This window comes from Molothrus aeneus, chromosome 7 (genome assembly GCF_037042795.1).
Source record: "Molothrus aeneus isolate 106 chromosome 7, BPBGC_Maene_1.0, whole genome shotgun sequence".
Classification (NCBI taxonomy): Eukaryota; Metazoa; Chordata; class Aves; order Passeriformes; family Icteridae; genus Molothrus; species Molothrus aeneus.
This window is the reverse complement of record NC_089652.1, coordinates 4,397,739-4,415,766: the sequence shown is the minus strand read 5'-3', so window position 1 is coordinate 4,415,766 and position 18,028 is coordinate 4,397,739. Positions and strand designations below refer to the sequence as shown.

The 18,028-nt window shown below is 49.2% G+C and overlaps 1 protein-coding gene across 1 annotated transcript in view; it reads right to left on the bottom strand.

The window, feature by feature from the left end:
• The window catches only part of ERBB4 (erb-b2 receptor tyrosine kinase 4), a 590,120-nt gene extending 577,332 nt beyond the window's left edge, over window positions 1–12,788 (bottom strand). Inside the window, exon 1 of the mRNA XM_066553839.1 lies at window positions 12,695–12,788. Coding sequence (XP_066409936.1) covers window positions 12,695–12,788 — 94 coding nt within the window. The remainder of the gene's footprint in view (window positions 1–12,694) is intronic.
• Window positions 12,789–18,028: the final 5,240 nt, after the last annotated feature.

Here is an 18,028-nt window from a genome sequence, read left to right as displayed (position 1 = left end):
TCTGACACCATCTCCCTCACCCTCTGTGGGTGTATAACCCTCATCAAAGCTACTGGGAAGGTGCAAGGAAGAGTTTTGCAACCTCTGTTTTATAAGCATATAAGACAGAAAAGATTTTAGTTTTGCATACAGCAACCTGCAATTCTCTGTTTTCTCCCCATAACCTCCCACAAACACCAGCTAAAATGAATTAAATGCCAGGCAGACATAAACAAAATTAAAATATATTGCTGGTAATTTTGGAGTTTTGGGCTTGAATCTTTCCACTGTTTTTCCATCATTCATGCTAATGCAGCGTGGAAAGGAAAAGCAGCTTGTTAGCTTCTGCTCTCTCTTCCAGCTCAATTGCCGAGGCTACCCAACACACTAGCACTCTTATTTGCTCTCCTTTCTACCATATCTCAAGCTGTGAGATTAATATGCACAGAGGACATAAACCTCTAGCTCAGGAATAAAAAGTGACCTTAATATGCTCCTGCTTAATCCTTCTCGGGCTCAGCGTAGCATCGCTTCGGGAAGACAAGCCAGCACGAAACCAAGGTGCCACCTCGCCCTTCAGCCAGAGCTGAAGCACACTGGGGGCCTCCTCACAGAAAATCCCTCCTTGGGAGGGAGCAGCACAGCAGCAGGAGCTGCATGCACACTTGGACCTCTAGCAGCTGACCCAGCAGCATTGGGCACTTTGCACAGCAGCAGCCACACAGGCAGCGCCCCACGACACCACTGCCATTGAAGCTGCGAGGAAAAACTCCATCCAAAGCATTTAAAATAAGAGAGATTTCATTTATAATGCCCTCTTGCACTCCCCACTGCCCCAGGTCTGGCCTGAAGGCTTTGCCTAGCCTGTGGTTTCAGCTGTTCAGAGTTTCAAAACTCTGGGGTCCCAGACAACAACAACTGAAGGTTTCTGCCAAATTTAATTTTTCAGGCATGAGGCAGTGCCACACTGAGCCCTAAAATGTGCCCAGTCAGATGATGCCATGGGCGGCAGCAAGGCTCCCTGCTCTATGAGAACAACAGTATTTCCTGCATCCCAGTCTGGAGAGAAACACAAGCACACACCTTTCTCTAAAGGCACAAACAAGTACTCCCTCCTCAGAAACAGCACCAAATTTTGATAACAAATTGCCACCACCTCTCTCTGGAGGTTAAAGCCTACACACATTGAGCCAGTTACACAATTATTCTGGATTTTCAGGAAAAGGAGAATCAATGTTCAAACACATGGAGTGGCAACAGAGAGACAAAAAGCCTTGCCCATGTGAGCACCCAGGGACTGTGCCAGAGGAACAAGTGCTTGCACTAACTGCAAAGTGATGACTGTATTTCTACAGATTCCTCAGCTGTTGCTTTGAACTCTTTCACTGAAATGTTTTGACAGCATACCAGATAAAAAAGGAAAATAAAAGTAACTCTGAAGTGTATGTGAAAATATACACATAAAAATATACAAATCAAACTAACTTCTTTTGCCACTGTGAAAGCATCACATTAAATGTCATCAAAGCAGTAAATTCCAGAGCAATTTGTTTGTGTGCATTTGTGTTTATTCTTAAATTTAATACATGCATGGGTGTAACACACACATTCCCCTCACTATCTTTTCAACAGTTGTCACAGATCTGGAGCACAACAAAAGCAGAGCCCAAGGGTGCTGAACTTACTCAGATTTCTAACACAGGTGAAGACTAAACCACATCAGTCCCATAAAAAGAAGACACCAATGGAAGGGCAAGGTGTGACAATCCAGCCACCTCCAGAAAGCCATGTTTTCTACCATGAATATTCCAAGTCCAATCTGCAAAACAGGTTAATTTTGCATGCAAATGGACAGTTACACATCTAACTGACCATTTGTGCAAGCAATTACATGTGCTATTACCTGACTGCATAATTGTGTGGGCCTAATTTTCAAATTGGGTCTTACATTTTCTGTTGAACACAAATGCTCTGTTTAATAAATAGATACTGAGGAGTTTTGAAGCCCAGACATCCAGGCTTACTGATCCCAAACCAAATATTGAAAAAAAGATGCTGAAATGTGTATTTGCCCAAAAAAGAGCATCACATAACCCTGGTGTAATGCAGTACATGACCACCAAACTGTGCCACAAGTTTCTCTGCTGAAACTTCTAGTCCTTTAAATTGCAACTGAGAGCCAAATATCTGTACAAACATGCCAGGTAACTCCATCAGAAGCACTGTAATGTTCCTTATTGTAATTCCTTCAGTGAAAGACATCTGGGGCTTTCTTGCTACTCAGGATGTATTCTAGGGAGGAAAATCAAAGCAAAAACACATTAAAAGAAAACTATTCTTAGCAAGCTGGTCAGCAGCTCATGAGCACAGTTTCTTTAGACAAATCCTGAAGATAAAGCAAAATCCAGCTTTGAAATATGAGGTGATGCAGGATTTTCTGCACGTGATCCAAGCAGTTGATGTCCCAGGCCTTCACATTGTGACCTCTAGGGAGAGGTTTTTATCTAAATTTAATCATCGTCAACTATTTTCAGCCAATCGTAAGGAGTATTTTTCTTTCATGGAATAATCCTAAATACCGTCAATTTTCCTGTGCATGTCAACCCCAAGTCTCTATTTTACATGTCAAGCAAAAGCTCTGTAAGATTAGCTGTCAGAGCCCGTGAGTTTTGGCCAAATATCAATTTTCTGTGTGGATGACGCATTAAATTTAAGATGCTTGTTGCTACCGGGGGCAAAGGAATGTAGCAATTACCAAGCTATTTCTGACTTACAAATCCATAAGTAATCATACTGCTGGAAACCCAAACTTGGTGGGAAAGAAATTAACTAGAGAGTTAAAAACAAAGACTACCACTGAAGTAGTCACTGCCACCTTACTCAAGAAGCATATCAGCAGGAAGACTTGATAGCACAGTCCCTGAGCCACAGACACTTTCAGAGATCCAGGGAAAAGCAGCTCCAGTTCCCTCAGAGACCCAGGGAAAAGCAGCTCCAGTTCCCTCAGAGATCCAAGAAAAAGCAGCTCCAGTTCCCTCAGAGACCCAGGGAAAGCAGCTCCAGTTCCCTCAGAGACCCAGGGAAAGCAGATCCAGTTCCCTCAGAGACCCAGGGAAAAGCAGCTCCAGTTCCCTCAGAGACCCAGGGAAAGCAACTCCAGTTCCCTCAGAGACCCAGGGAAAGCAACTCCAGTTCCCTCAGAGACCCAGGGAAAGCAACTCCAGTTCCCTCAGAGACCCAGGGAAAAGCAACTCCAGTTCCCTCAGGCATTTTCATCATTCATTTCATCCCCCTAACTATAGCCAAAGCAGAGAGGATCTGAGGTGGCTTTTTCTCCTCTCTGCCCTTCCCTGATACTTTGGAGCCTGCCACTGATAGTTTTCTTTATTACATCTCCACAAGACACTAAAGCCCTGTGTTGTGTGGCACCCAGATACACCTTCCTTAACATTACTAAGCCAGGCTTGTGTGATCAAGAAATGATGTTGCTGTAGCACCTTATACTGATGAATCCCAAGGAAAGCTTTATTTTGCCTGCCAGAATAAACCTCAGACTGTGCCATCAAATAAACAGGGGCTTTATTCCAGATATTCCTAGAAAAACAGGCATGCTGCAGATCATGCTAGTTCTCAGGGAATTTAATCAACTGCTGGTTTAAGGAACACACATAAGATGAGCTTTGGTGATCTTCTGCAAGAGTCAGCTGGGCCCCCAAGAAACCCTGGCACCTGGGCTCACATCAGCACTGGCCAAATTGAGGAGTAACAAGGTAGGTAGCAGTGCATCCCTCCTCCTTGCTGGCATTGCTCCAGTGCTCATCCTTCAGCAGCCTGCAGCAGCACTACCTCATAAAGCACCGAAACACCATCTGTGCCCAAGGGAAACACCAGGATTAAAGCTCAGGACAAACAATGAAAACCTGACACTGGCCCCAAAAGGCAAGACAAACAAATCTGAACCTGACAGGGGCTACCCAACACAAGGACCCAGTCACCACTAAGCCAAAAAAGATGGACTCCCAAACACCAATGTTAGGAATGTACCAGGAGTAAATGTCACTTCATCACATCACTGAAAAACCAGTCAGACTAGATCCAAAAAAAACCAAAAGGGAACTAGTGTCACAGCAATTCTCACACAGCCTGGAACAATTTGGACACTTCTAACACAGGAGAAGCCCAAGGTACAGAGTGTTGGAGCAGAAGGTTTACGCCCACAAGGACAGGATCCATCTGGGCCAGAGAGGACCTACAGAAATCACACACACTCTGCAGTCTTTTTTTGGAAAGAGCCACTATTTGCAATGTTTTGTCTCATTTCCATGGGCCTTCAGCAAGAGTGGGATTATTCAAATTGACAGCAACAGTCTGGCAAGATTGTTTTCCAGTATCAAAGGACACCTACCCAGTGATTGCTGTACCATAGCATGAGGCATAGCCCACACATTTTAATGCCTTAACCACATGTCGTGGCAGCAATTGGACCAAAGCTATTAAGTCTTAATGAACCCACGTTTCCATTGCCAATTTCACCAGCAATATTTGCAAGACACTGCAAAACCACAATTCAATCAGCCTCTGAATAAAATACTACAAAGGGTTTTAAAAATATGGCTTATAAAAACAATCACTGGAATTTTTCCCCCATTTCTTAAGCTACACGAGTTTTGACTTTTCTCTGCACACAGAGGAGCTAAAGATTTTTTCTTCTTCTTTTTGTGAAGACTCAGAGTCTCACAATCCAAGATATTGGATTTAAATTAACACGAAGAAATTTGCAGCAAATAACACTGTGTGAATCTGTTTGCTATTTTTCCTTCTGTTTTTGGAAGATTAGCAATCTCTTCCTGTCCCCAATCTCAGGCTACCACAAGAAAGTAAAAGCTTCTTAAATAATCTTTTATTAGCAATTTTATTAAAGGTTCAAGCTGAACACCAAAACCCTTGGACAGGCAGAAACATTCAGCACAGACCTGATTTTGTTTCCTTTCCAAGAAGCTGGACCAAGGCAGGGAAAATGTGAAGCATCACTACAGTTGCTGGCTGCTCCAGAAAGAACTCCCCACCTGTGCTGCAGGCACCACATTACTTACACAGCAGCTGCTTGTTATATCGTGATATAATGAAGTTTCACAGTGGCACGTGAAGCAACACTAGAAACAAACCTAGCCCAGGATTTCAGCGTGTTATGCAGCACGAGGGCGACATAAATGCTGTACAAGTTATCACCACTATTTATAGGCTCTAATAATTCCACATTTTTCTAATATGATCTTCCCCACACACAGTGCAGCCCCAGGTGACACCAGGGCCACACAGCTGCGTGAGCTGGCAGCAGTTTAAAACATGTTGCACGAGAGGATCCAAGCATGCATGATTGTAAGAGGAGTTCAAAACTCCAGGAGACAAAGAAATACTCTGCTGAGAAATCCAGGGAGAAACTCGCAGTGCTGGCACAGAGGTCCTCCTGTGGCTGAAGAAATAGACAAAGGAAGAAAGAAGAGTGGCAATAACTTCATATTTGTTTTGAAAATTTCCATTTGCCCTGAATGGGCTATTAACTCCCTTGTTCCCATGAGCTAAGCTGGCTCTGGGAGGAACAACTCCCAGCTTCCAGCACCAAAGCCCCCTGCAGAATGGGGTCCCCACACACTGCACCGGGTCTGAGTCAGCTCATGGAAGAAGAGAAAGAGCAGGGATCAAACCTGAATTTCCTAAACAGAATGAGCTGCACAGCACTCTGTTTGCATATCGGTTTCTCCCGTTCCCAACGTGCTAATTCAGGCAGCAGCCGCTGCGCTGCAGAAGGATGGCTTTCAAATCAAACAGCTACATGCATTATTTCTGCCTCCGTCCTACACAATTCCATGGCTTTTTCCATACACTCCAATGCCTATGTCCTCTGAGCATTATTAATAGCTACTGAAGAATATTATCTGCCTACCAATCACTTCAGCTTCCTACTTAATGGCAAGTACATTTTTAGAGCATCAAATATATCAACAGGGACAATGGTTGCTAAATTTGAAGTCAACAACAACTGGAAAACGTTAGCTACTTCATTGGTATTTTTACATGCTTGCAGAAATATCTCTTGAAATAAATGAGCCTTTTTTATCCTTTCAAAGAGATAATAAAATAATACTGAATTCTAAATACTGTCACATATCCTCAGCAAACAGCAATTTAAATTTAGATAAATACATTTTTACTGCCAAAGATAATGAGCAAAAATAACTACAATTCAACTTTGCATAGTGGATTGGATGACAAAAAGACCACCTTAAAATGACAGCTGGCTGGCAGGCACAGCGCAGCCGATGAACACTCACCAGAACAGGGACAATCTTGCAAAAGGGGTTAAAGCAAAATAATTCTTAGGAACAAATGCTTATCGTTGCATCTGGCTGCGACATTAACCTTAAAAGACTACTAAAATATTCCATTAGCATACTAAGCACGGTACATAAACTTTTATGTTTAAAATGTTCAATATTTCAACGTAATTTCAATTAATGGAAATTGAACATTGGGATATGTATCAAGTTAAGTGTAATGGTTTTGCTTCCTGTGCGTGCACCAAAGCAGCTCCAACCTGCCCGTACCAGCTCCCGCCACGGGAGCCATGTCCAGAGAAGGTCCTCAGCAGCTCACAGGGCTTCAAATGAGCCAAACACCTCCACAAATCTCTTCCCTGCACATTCAGCTCTGCACACCAAGGTTATTTAAGCATATGCTGAAATGCAAAGTGTGCAAGCACATCTGCAATATCTGCTCAGGGACTTCAGCAAGAGGCAGCAATCGAGAGGTGCCTGCCCCCTCTCGAAGGAGAGGCTTTCTTGGGAAAACAGGAGACAAAGGGGTGGAAGCACCATTTGGAGAGTCTCAGTGGAACAGAAAGAGCCAAGCCACAGCTAAAGTCAGTAAGACAGGCATAGGTTGCAGAGCTTTATCCAGTGTATCATCACCAACCTGGGACATTGAGAGTGTCTTGCTCTCACAGCCAAGGCTGTGCCGCTGTTTCACAGTTTTGGGCTTTTCCAAATTTTCCATAACCCAATTTTGTTCAGAAGGGGTTTTTGGCTTCTCTTTTTCTTACAGCATGCAAGCTTTTTTATTCAACCTCCCTCTGGCACGATCCATTTCCTACATGAATCACAACTGGGAGGGGTGAGAAAAAGAGAGAGGTCAGGTATCACAACTCTATTTAATAGACATTTATTAGGCAGTTTAGTCAAACAGCTGCAGGCAAAGGGTCACATAATGCCTTGCAGTGCCACAGTAGCCTCTGCACATGAATTTAAAACCCATCAGCAGCACGTCCCACAGCCCAGCTTCCTCCTCAGCTCCTCTGGGAACACAGCCTAGGAGGGAGACCATGGGGCAGCTCAGACCCTGGCACCACAGCCAGCACTGCTCTGAGCTCAGGGTGGTCCCAGTGAGATTTTGGAAGATTCTGCAAGCTCTGTATTTCTGTAAGCTCAACAGCAGCTGGTGATGAGACACAGGAGCATGTCACCATGTGACAGGAGCCCACGTTGCACTGCTGACTTATTAGGAGATTAAGAAAGATCAAGCTATAAATGCCCATTCAGTTATTGTACATGTAGCTGCACAGACACTGGGAGAGAAAGGAGCTGAACATAGCATGAGTATAATCTTAGAAATCACTAAAAAGGACTTTACAGGAACACTTATACAATAACTGATCATTTTTTTATAGTTCAAAAAGAACTGTATCTGCTAAAAGTCTGAGGCTTACTTTGCCTTTTATTTACTTGATTTTCCTGCCTCCTCCTTTGTCAAAAGCTAGAGTTTATAGGCTTCAGGCATGGAAACAAAAAGCAGTTCCCACCAGAAAAGTAAAATTTTTTTAATACTCTTTGCAGTATAAATTTCTATTCCTCATATATATTTATATTCTTGGTATTCAGTACAAGCCTATGGTGTGACCAGTATGTACTCCTGCAGTTTGAAATACTGACTTTGCTGCCCAAACATCAGCCCACATCAGACCCTCACGAATCACTGATGCACAAGCAAATATTCATCTGCCCTGGACTTTGCACACCCTTTATACAAAGTGGGAAGAAGGACAAGTTTCCCTGGCAGGCTGGGGGAAAAAAAAAGAAAATAAGGAGATATATATAGCAGCAGCTGTTCAAAGACTTCAGGAGGCTTGGCATGTGCCCATATGCCCAGCAGAGGTAGCGGACAGTAGAAATGAGACCATTTATCACGTGGACACACAGCTCATCACAAGGGAACTGCCACCGAGCACGGCTTAAACCGCTCCTCCAAAACAAGAAGTCGCTAAACAAACATTAACTAAAGTTGCTGAAATGATGAATCTCTCTGGCAGATTGCGTGCTCCCATGGGATAATTCAGCTTTGGCTACGTGGGCACACATAAAATCCACCAGCAGCCTGCACTTGTTTGCAAAAGCAAACCCTTTAAGTCAGTGAAAATCAGAGCCTGTTGCACACCCCGAGGACTTGTCAGTACACAAGTGATTCACGGCAAACAGCCCAGCTGCACTCACCTCATCCTGCCTTCACTCCTGCCACAGTAAAAACCAAATCCCAGGAACCAGCCCCCTCTCCTTTCCCAGCAAAATTGCCTCAGTGCATTGAGAGTGTGTGGAGAGCACAAGAGCAGACCTGGCTTAGCTGTTTCCACGGAGCTGCCATCACTTGCCCGTGGCTTTAACAGCATAAATGCCTGGCTGCACAGCACTAAACCCCAATCTGCACAGGCAGGACACAAAGTTCAGAAGCTTCCAGGGAGCCATTCTATTGCCCCTCACCAACCATCATGTACTGGCCCACCCCTACCGTCCTAAGGAAATCAGGAGGGGGTTGTTGTCATGTAAAAACACAAAAAATAAATGAAACCTTTGGGCTACATCATCTTTTTGAGCAAGAAGGACCATCTGATCTGAGCCCATGCTGCTGACTGACCGTGTATCTTCTATTTTCTTTCCTAGCTTATCACAACAGTTCCTACACTATTAGGACCAAGCACTTGATTCCCAGTTTGAACTCATTCACCTTCAGCACCCCCAGTCATTGGTCTGGTACTGACTTAGTGTTTATCTCAACGAGTCACCCAGAGCAAGTCACCTGAGCTCCTCTGGCTGCTCATATTAAGCACTTCAGTGTTTGGGTCACTCTCCCAGTGTGCTCTTACACTTGCCCTGTCACACATGCAGGGGCACGAGAGGTGGGGACAGGACTCCAGGGATGGCTGGTTCCCCGTTAGCCAACTGAAAAGCTTCTCCTCGGCCTGGGAAAGGGGTGTGGAGGAGAGCTGAGCAGGAGGACCAGCGCCTGGGAAATCAGAGCCCCAGCTCCGGGCGGTTCGTCCTCATGCCGGGAGCTCCTGGGGGCTGCTGCCATCTAGAGATGCTCACAGAGCCAGGCTGCGGGCTGGCCACTCTGCAAGCCCTTCCACCATCACTGCCCAGGAAACACTCAGCTCCCACCCCAGCAGCTCCCCAGCTCTGACCAGTGACCCACAGAAAGGTGTTTCTCCAAAAAGCCTTTGGAAGATGTGCATGCTCTGGATCCAGACGCAGCGCAAGCCAACGTGCTGCGGTTTGCTGAAACTGAATTGAAAAACAAAACAACAGAAAAAACCCAACCGAACTAAAACCCTCTGAAAACTAGAATAAAACATTCATTCCATTAGGGTGCGTGGCTAGAAAACTGAGGGCACATTTCAGAACAACCCAGCATTACGGCCAGGAGTGCAATGCAGCACTTGGGGCTCAGCCAGGAGCGCCCACAGGGTGCTGGGCCCTTTGCTGCCACGGACAAATGTGCCTTTCTCTGCTTCCCAGCCCACTTCACTACCGTGCAGGCTCAGGAGAAAGGCTTCCCCCTTCACGAGCTGCTACTGCCAAGTCTCATTTGCTTTACTCATAAGGCATGTATTTCAGGTCCTTATTATTACTGTTTTCATGTTAATTACAAGCACAGCTCCTAGTGCCAAATTCCATACACATAAACATCAATTACCATCTCTTTTTTTTTTTTAAAAAGCAAAGTCACAACTCAGTCACTGGGGCATGCAGCAGTGCCGGTCTCGGCAGGGCAGGTGCAGGCACAGAGCCTGCGTGGCGCAACTCCGTGCTGGAGCTGCCCCAGGATCCCTGGGGACACCCCAAGAGCGGTGCCAGAACCAGGCTCCTCTGCCCTGCAGCAGCGCTGGCTCGCAGGGGACACGCAGGGACAGCAGCAGGCTGTCCTGGCTCCCATGCAGAGATGTCCCTGCAGACACCTGAAGGGCTGTGCGGCACGGGAGGGACACCAGGAGAGTGCTGAGCCCACAACAGCACCCGCTGCCCTTTGGTGAAAGGCCCAGACAGAACGACCCCCGTGCAGGGGCCAGGCCCCCTGAAACTCCCAGTCAATATTTATCGTGCCTTTGCAAAGGCACTCAGAGCTCAGCCTAATTTTAACCATCAAATAGACATCGTGGCGGGATAAACGGGAGAGGTGCCAAGGAGGGCTGTAGCAAAGGAGAGGAGCTGCATCTCTCTGAAGGCGTGTGGCATGTCCCATCTGACATGGCCCAGAGAGGAGTAAAGGCATGAAATTAAAGACTGCCCATACATCAGCCTGAACACGCTTCTCTCACTGGGAAATAAATTAAAAAAGGAAAAAAAAAAAAAAAAAAGAACTGCAAAAATATTTGAAGTACAATTACCCTCAGAACAGCTGAATACTTCAAACAGGACTAAGTTAATTTGGCTGTAATTATTGAACAACTCACCAACCCCACATATCAGAAAATGGAGTTAATTTATCAGCTATTTTCAAGCAGAACAAAGACTCGCCAGCTTCCAGGTAACAGCCCAAGCTGTTTGGCTCACGTGACCCCGACTGAGCTGTGCACTGCAAACATTATATGCCCAAGCACGGAGACAGAAGAAATCAGAAAACCCCAACGTGTTTACATATTTGCACACAGGATAATGAGATCAAAAGTTTGGCCAACAGCTTGCTTGCACGAGCAACGGCATCACCATCTCTCTCGATGCACCGAAAATGAGGGTGGCAGCCAAAGCCCCATCCTATTGCCCCCAAAAGCCAAGAGAGCCCAAATTCTGGGGGGTCCTAAATACTTGCAAATCATGGCTCCCTGTCCAGCCTGCCTTGCTATTCCAGCAATCACCAAGTAGCAAGGCTTAATCATTACTAGCTGCCAGTGCCCACAGCAGTGCCTAAACCCCGCCAAATAGGAAATGTCATTCCAGCCCTTCTATTTTAATAAACGGATTTTCTGTTTTGCACAGTGCAGGGCACAGAGGATTTTCAGCAGCACAGATCCGGGAGGCTTCCCCAGAGGCGACAGGAAGGCAGGCGAGCAACCCTGGACCGATGCTTTTTATTTTCACAGGGGTATAAATCCAGCAATGGAGAGGCTTTTGTGATCCTCCACGCCAACAGCCCGGTCCGAGAGGTGGGAAGGATTGCTGGAGAGCACGGGAGCATCCCAGTGGGGACGGCTGCTGCCCAAAACCGGGGCAGGCTACGGGAAAAGTGTGAGACAAGAAAAGTATCAAGTGAAGCGAACAGTCAGGCTGCGTGTAAACAGGGAGGCAGGCAAAAGGTACAGAGAAGCAGCGCCTGTGAAACGAGGAGTGCCATTCTTCTTCTTCAGCGGGGATTTACCGATTCAAACGGCAGGAAGAGAATATACAAAAGAAAGCAGCAGCCCAGCATTTCACCCCTCCCGATTTCGAGGGTTAGGAAACAATCGCACAGCGAAAAAGTAAACTGCGTCCCAAGATCAAAAACCGCCTTCAAAGCCCAATCAGGCAGGCAAAGCCAGGACACGCTCCTTTCGCTTCTTACCAAACGTATCCTTCCTTCTCTCTGTTACATAAAGCCCCAAAATATAAACTAAATTGTGAGAACGAGGAGCTGTTGCACCAATACCGCCCAAACAGCATAAATTTTGCATCACCGGGGAGGAAAGGGAAAAAAAAAAATAAAAGAAGAAAGCGAAGTTACAAAGACGGAAGAAATTTCCTTTTAATGTTTTATTCACAGCAAAGGGGCGATGCAGCGGGGGGCGATCCCCGTGCCCTCCCGGGGCGACTGAGCCGGCACAGCTCGTACTACGGCGGCGAGAAAGCGCCGCTCGGATGCCAAAAGGAAAACAAAATTCAAGCCAACGCTGCAAGTTTCCCTCCAGAAACTTAAAAATTCCGGGCAGACCCTGCCGGAGGAAAAAGCGCCTTTTCCAGCGTTAACTTCCAAGCTGCCCGCTCGCCCTCTCCGGTGAGCGAACACCTGGGCCCGGTGTTGAGGCGGCGGGGCCGGGACGCGCGACGCACACACACGAACGCACAGGTGTACGGGCACCAACGCTGCCGCGTCCGCCGCCACGCCAACTTCGGCAGCGCAGCCCCGTCGGGGCGGCAGCGGCACCTGGGGGGACACGCACAGCGCCCGCCCGGGGCTCCCCCGGCAAGGGCGGCCCCGGGGCCGGGCGGGGACACGGAGCGGGGACACGGAGCGCTGCTGCGCGGGCGACCCGCGACCGCCGGCTCCGCTCCGCTTCCCGCGGGGGGTTGTCGCCCTCTGGCCGCCGCCGCTCCGCGGGACCCGCACGAACTCCCGCACCCCGCACCGGGACGCGGAGAAGTTGTGGGGAAGGCGCCGCTCCGCCGGCTGTGCCGCGCCGCTCCGGCCGCTCACCCACCTGCCTGCGCCGCCGCGGCGGCCCGCGGGGCCCCGGCCGCCGCCGCCAGCACGCAGCAGCTCCACCACAGCAGCCCCCCGGCCGCCGCCGGCATCGCGCCGCCGCCGCTGCCTCAGCGCCGCCGCTGCCTGGCCGCCGCCATCCCCCGCGCAGCCTCCGCGCTGCCGCCGCCGGCTCCCAAAAGTTGCCGCCGCCGAGCCGCCGCCCCCAGCGCCGCCCCTCCGCGGGCGCGCCGCGGCGCCGACGGGGCGGCCGCGCCGCTGCCGGGCCGCGGGGCGCTGCGCCGCCAGCACGCGCGGAGCGGAGCGGCGGGAGCGCGACGATGAGGAAGAGGAGAAGGAGGAGGAAGGAGCGGAGGGGGGTGAGGGAGGAGGAGCGGCGGGACGGAGCGAGGGGGCGGGCGGGGGCCGGCGCCGCGCGGGACCGCCCCGCGCCCCCCCCTCCCCACACGGGGGCTCCGCACCTGCGGGGCCGCGCGCGCCCGTGTGCGCGAGCCGCTCCCGCCTTTGCGCCCCGCCCCGCCCGGCCTGAGGGGCAGGTGCGCCGCCCGGGCCCTGCGTGAGGGCCGGCCGCGGCAGCACCGCCGGGAGCGAGACCCCGAGGGGGCTCTGCCGTGAGGTGGCACGGGTAGAGACTCTGCTCCGGGGAGACATCCCGCTCCGGGACACAGGGACACCTCCCGACACTGCCCCCCGAAATAACAGAGCCCAAGTGTGGGCTGAGCCCGTCCCAGCGGCGGCCGCACCTGAGGTGTGAGGAGCATCCTGGGCAGCTGAAGCGCGCCCGGCTCCTCTCCGCTGTGGGACACCGCCGTACGCCTGATCCGGACAAGGGCATGGCATGTCGCCCTGCTGCCTGGGTTGTGCCCCAAAACACCCGTGAATGCTCACAGCCCCTCATGCAGAGACGAGCATCCCACCTGCACTCTCAGCGCCAAGGTGAGTGTAGGGCTTCCCAGTGCTCAGTCGAGGCTGTTGGGAAGCTTTAGGGTGGCAGGGCTGGAAAGGAGGGAAAGAGGTTGTAAGGGCAATAGGGCAGGTTGACAACACCTTGGAGATCACTCTTCAGTGTGATAGTGGGTGGACTTGGCACTGAAGCACCTGATGAGAGCCACGTTTTCCAGCCTGCCTGCAACTCTATGGGGCACAGAGGTGTAATGGCATCTCCCACCAATGCATCCCCTCCTTGATGTCCCCTGCCAGCCTGGTGGCACCTCCTAGATGCTCTCAGGTGGGGACAGCTGCAGTGCTAGGGTCCTGCAAGCATCAGCCCAGCATCCCACTCACTACCACCCACCCCAGCACAAGGGTGAAATGCCAACACAGACACCCTCCCTAACAGGTCCAGGGGACCAGAGTCTCATCAAGATTTGTCTTGGCAAGGCACAGACTGAAAATCTCAAAGTCTCATCAGAGGTGGGAGACAGCAGCTGCCATTTATTACTCTTGATGAGTTGATTGGCATCCTCAGTCACAACTGAACTCTGCAAGTGCACAAGAGAAGAACACCTTCAGTTCTTCGCTTCATGTCCCCAAAAGGTGTGCCCTAGGTTTCGAAGCGTGCTCACCCCAGTCTGGATCTCACCAACATGAAGGAACCCTCCTTATGCCTTTCCAGCTGGTCTGTGAAGTACTTCTTGGAGTGACTTCCCAGAGATGCTGACAGCTTTCCCTGACACCCCCAAGCAGCTTAAGTGAAGACTGCAGCAGCAAGTGGAATGGTTTTCCCATAGGAATTAACCTCAGAGGAATAGAGGAATAACCCCAGTCCCTCCAGCCAAACTGCCTCCTTTCCAGGGAAGCCAGAGGCTTGCAAGCCTTTCAAAAAAAAAAAAAAAAAAAAAAAAAAAAGAAGAAATAAAGTCCCCAAATCAAAATAGTATTTTGAGTCGGATTATGGCTCTTTGGCCAAAGAGCTGGAAGTTTAGCTGGAATGAATTAGCCAGGCTTTGCAGGAAGGAGGCTGTAAAGAAGGAGGTGTCATTGCCCTCGGTGCTGCATCCCACTGTGGTGGCATCAGCAGCGGCAGAGGGACAGTGAAAATGACAGGCAGAGGCAGGTGAAAGAAAAGGCAGAAAGGGAAGCAGAGCCCTGACATGCAGGGTGTTCAGCCTCTTCCTTAGGGTTTTCCCTGAGAACACCAGCTGGGTGAGGCCAGCAGGAGAGGCTGGGAGCCAGCCCGTGCCCTTGCTGAGCAGATTAGCAGCAGTGCTGATCATCCCTCCTTGCCACCCCCTGGAAGGAAGCGCGATCCCTGCCTGGCACAGAAATGGATCCAACGGGAGGCTGTGAGGCGAAACTCGCTCAAATATTGAACTAGAAAAATTTTGCTCAATCTGCCTCTCAGTAAACAGTGACTAATTGCTCTGGCTGGAGCTGCTGTACCTTCTAGATTGGAAGGTGCAGATGGAGCAACGATAGCGAAGGCTCCTTACCTGACGCCGGCTGTACATTAATCACAAATGTTTGCTATGCAAATCTTGTCATACAAAGCAATTATTGCTGTTCCCATACTGACCTCATGTTTATTTATTACATGAGCTCTTTATTTGAATCTTGCCTGGTCTCTCTTCCCATATAAGCGTATTAGTATGTGGCTTCCAAAGGCACCCAGCTGAGAAATTGTAGATATATTTGTGGCGTGGAGGGATGGCACACGACACGCTGACTGCAATGCAGAGCTGAGAGGCTCAGCTCTTTACACCAGTGGCTCTTCATGCAAAATATTCTCACCCCGAGGTCTCTTGCTGGATTGAAGGACACTTTCTAACAGCACAGGGCTGCGACTCTGGCTTTGCTCTGACGCTGCAGTATTAACCGATGGTTAATGGAGACTGTCAGCCCGAGGAGCCGTGCAATAAAACTCTGCTTGGGCTTCTTTAGGGCCCGCTCAGTACAAGTAAAATTTTACACAGTGCTTCGTCCTTGGCTTTGTCACCTTTGCCTACCTCCAGAATGATGAGTTGCAAATAGATTTAAGTGTGCCACCAAGGAAGTTGCGAGTGCGTTTTTGAGTGTGGTGGTGTTTGGGTAGCTGGAGTTATGGGTGTCTTTAAGCACCAAATATTCTCTTGCCAGAGGAGTTTTCTCCATGTGATTTAATGTTGGGCAACACTGGCATCCGGTGGGCAGAGGGTTCCCTCCTTAACAGCTTGTGGCAGCTGACTCCCTTGATTTTGTCCAATGGCTTCTCAAGATGATCATTAAATGCAATTTCTACATTAATCTGGGTTCTGTTTTCCCCCTTCCTTCAGGCAGAGCAATGTATTGCCTTTTTAGTGTTTTCCTTTAAACACACTCTGCTATACTGTCTGGGGTCTTCTGAAGTCAGCTGCCCCTCCATGTATTCAGTTTTGTTGTGCCTGCCTCTGTGACTCTGCCTGCCTTACACCACATGCAAGTCTCTGTTCCTCCCTTGAGGGTGACAGGAAGGGTCTCCATGGTTCTTGCTTCAAACCAAACCCTCCTGTCTGACATCTGTGGGCCCCTTCCTTGTCTACAAACATTACCGGTGCTCTTTTACTGGGGGAAACTATAGAAAAGCCCCCAGAGCCTGAATGAAATCAAATCCTTCTTACACCCCTCAGCCTTCCCTGCCTCTCTCACTGCACTTTCTTCTGCTCTCACCTCTGCTTTCAGCTCTTCCCAATGTAGCATCATTTTCTGATGCAATTAACACTTCTTATCGCTTCCAAATCATTAATAAAGCCAGTAATTAACAGCAGGCCTGACAATGAACCAAGCAATGCCACACTGTGTACTTTTGCCCCTCTCCAGCATCACCCCTTCCTTAGGATTTTGGCTGGCTTTCCATCCATTCAACAACTTGCATGCCCCAGTCAATTTGAAATATTCCTCCCCCCCAGTATTTCTCTTTTATGGTGCAGCTGTAGCTTTTGCTAATTGTTCATGAAATGACTTTCCTTATTTTTTTTTTTTCTAAAGCAATATTTTTCTTGAGAAGTTGAATTTAAAAGGGGCCATAAATGACTAATAGTAATTAATAAAAATGAAGAAATAATTGGGCAATGTCTTTAAATGTATATGCCTGGAGTCAAACTCCTAAATCCCTGCTTCTCTTAGATCAGCTTGGGGTTTTTATTCTCCCCTGAAGGAGCAGCAGTGCCCAAGACTGTCAGGGAATACTCCAAGTGATGGAATAACTCTCCAACAACCCCAGAAAGCTGAGGGCTGGGAGATTGTGGTGGACCATGCTGGCAGCACATAGCTTACCTGCTGCCCTCCTCCTTTGCTGTGCCAGGGCAAGAGGGGCTTTGGGGACCTGGTGGACAACTTGATCCTCTTGAAAAACACCGCCTTGAACCCATGGAGAGCCCTGCCACTTCCACGAGACTGTTAGAAAGGGATTAGACATTTAAGAGCAAGACAGTTACATTAAAAAAAAGAAAGCAGCAATAAAAGGCTTTTGTGGTTCAGAGCATCAATCAGCCTTTTACTGCTTCCCCTTGCAGGGAGCACAGCCACAAGAGCCTAACTCAGGGATTTTTATATCTGCTTGTGAAATATCTGGGGGACAGCAGTGCCAGGGAGCAGGCACGGGACCCTGGGCCTGAGTCAGCACTGCCCAGCCAAGGATGCTGCAGCATCCTGGTGCCTTTGGGAGGGTGGCTGGCTGTGATGGCATGGAGTCAGGGACACAATCCCGTTGTGCAAAGCAGGACTTGGAAGTGCACAGAGATGGTTTTGAGGGCCACTTCACCCCTGCTCCCCTCTCCTGATGATAATTAACCACTGGTGGTTTTCCTTTGCCAGTGTAGACTAGCACAGACTCAGATCCGCCTCCCCAGCTCATTAAAAGGTCACGTTTTACAGAGTAGCACAGCCACCCTAACCAAATGTGTGTTGGCTAATTGCCTTCAGTCTGAAATTAGGTTTGTGGTTTCTGTGGGATCAAGTGTGGCTTCCTCCTCTCCTCCCCAACCTCCTTGGTTGTGTTCCCAGTTGCTGATGAGCATCTGATCTGCAGAAAATACTCCCCTTTGCAGCCAGAAACACACACACATTCCAAACCCCTGGCTTTGCTTGCACCCAGGATGGTGCAGAGACAGGAGGGTTGGAGCAGCTGTGGTGTAGCAGAGCAGAAAATGCCACATGGGGCTGAACCTCAGCAGGCAGTTTGGGACCTGTCAGGCAGGGCAGGGTGGAATGCCCTACATGTAGGGCATTAGGTCAACACCTCACTTTGCTTCCACTGCTCCTTGCAACATCTGGGGGGACAGAGCTGGCCAGGCTGGGACACATCTAACCAGCTCCAGGCCCTCCCGCTCGCTGGGGCAGAGAAGGATGTGGGCAGCACAGTAGTAAATTGTTTAGC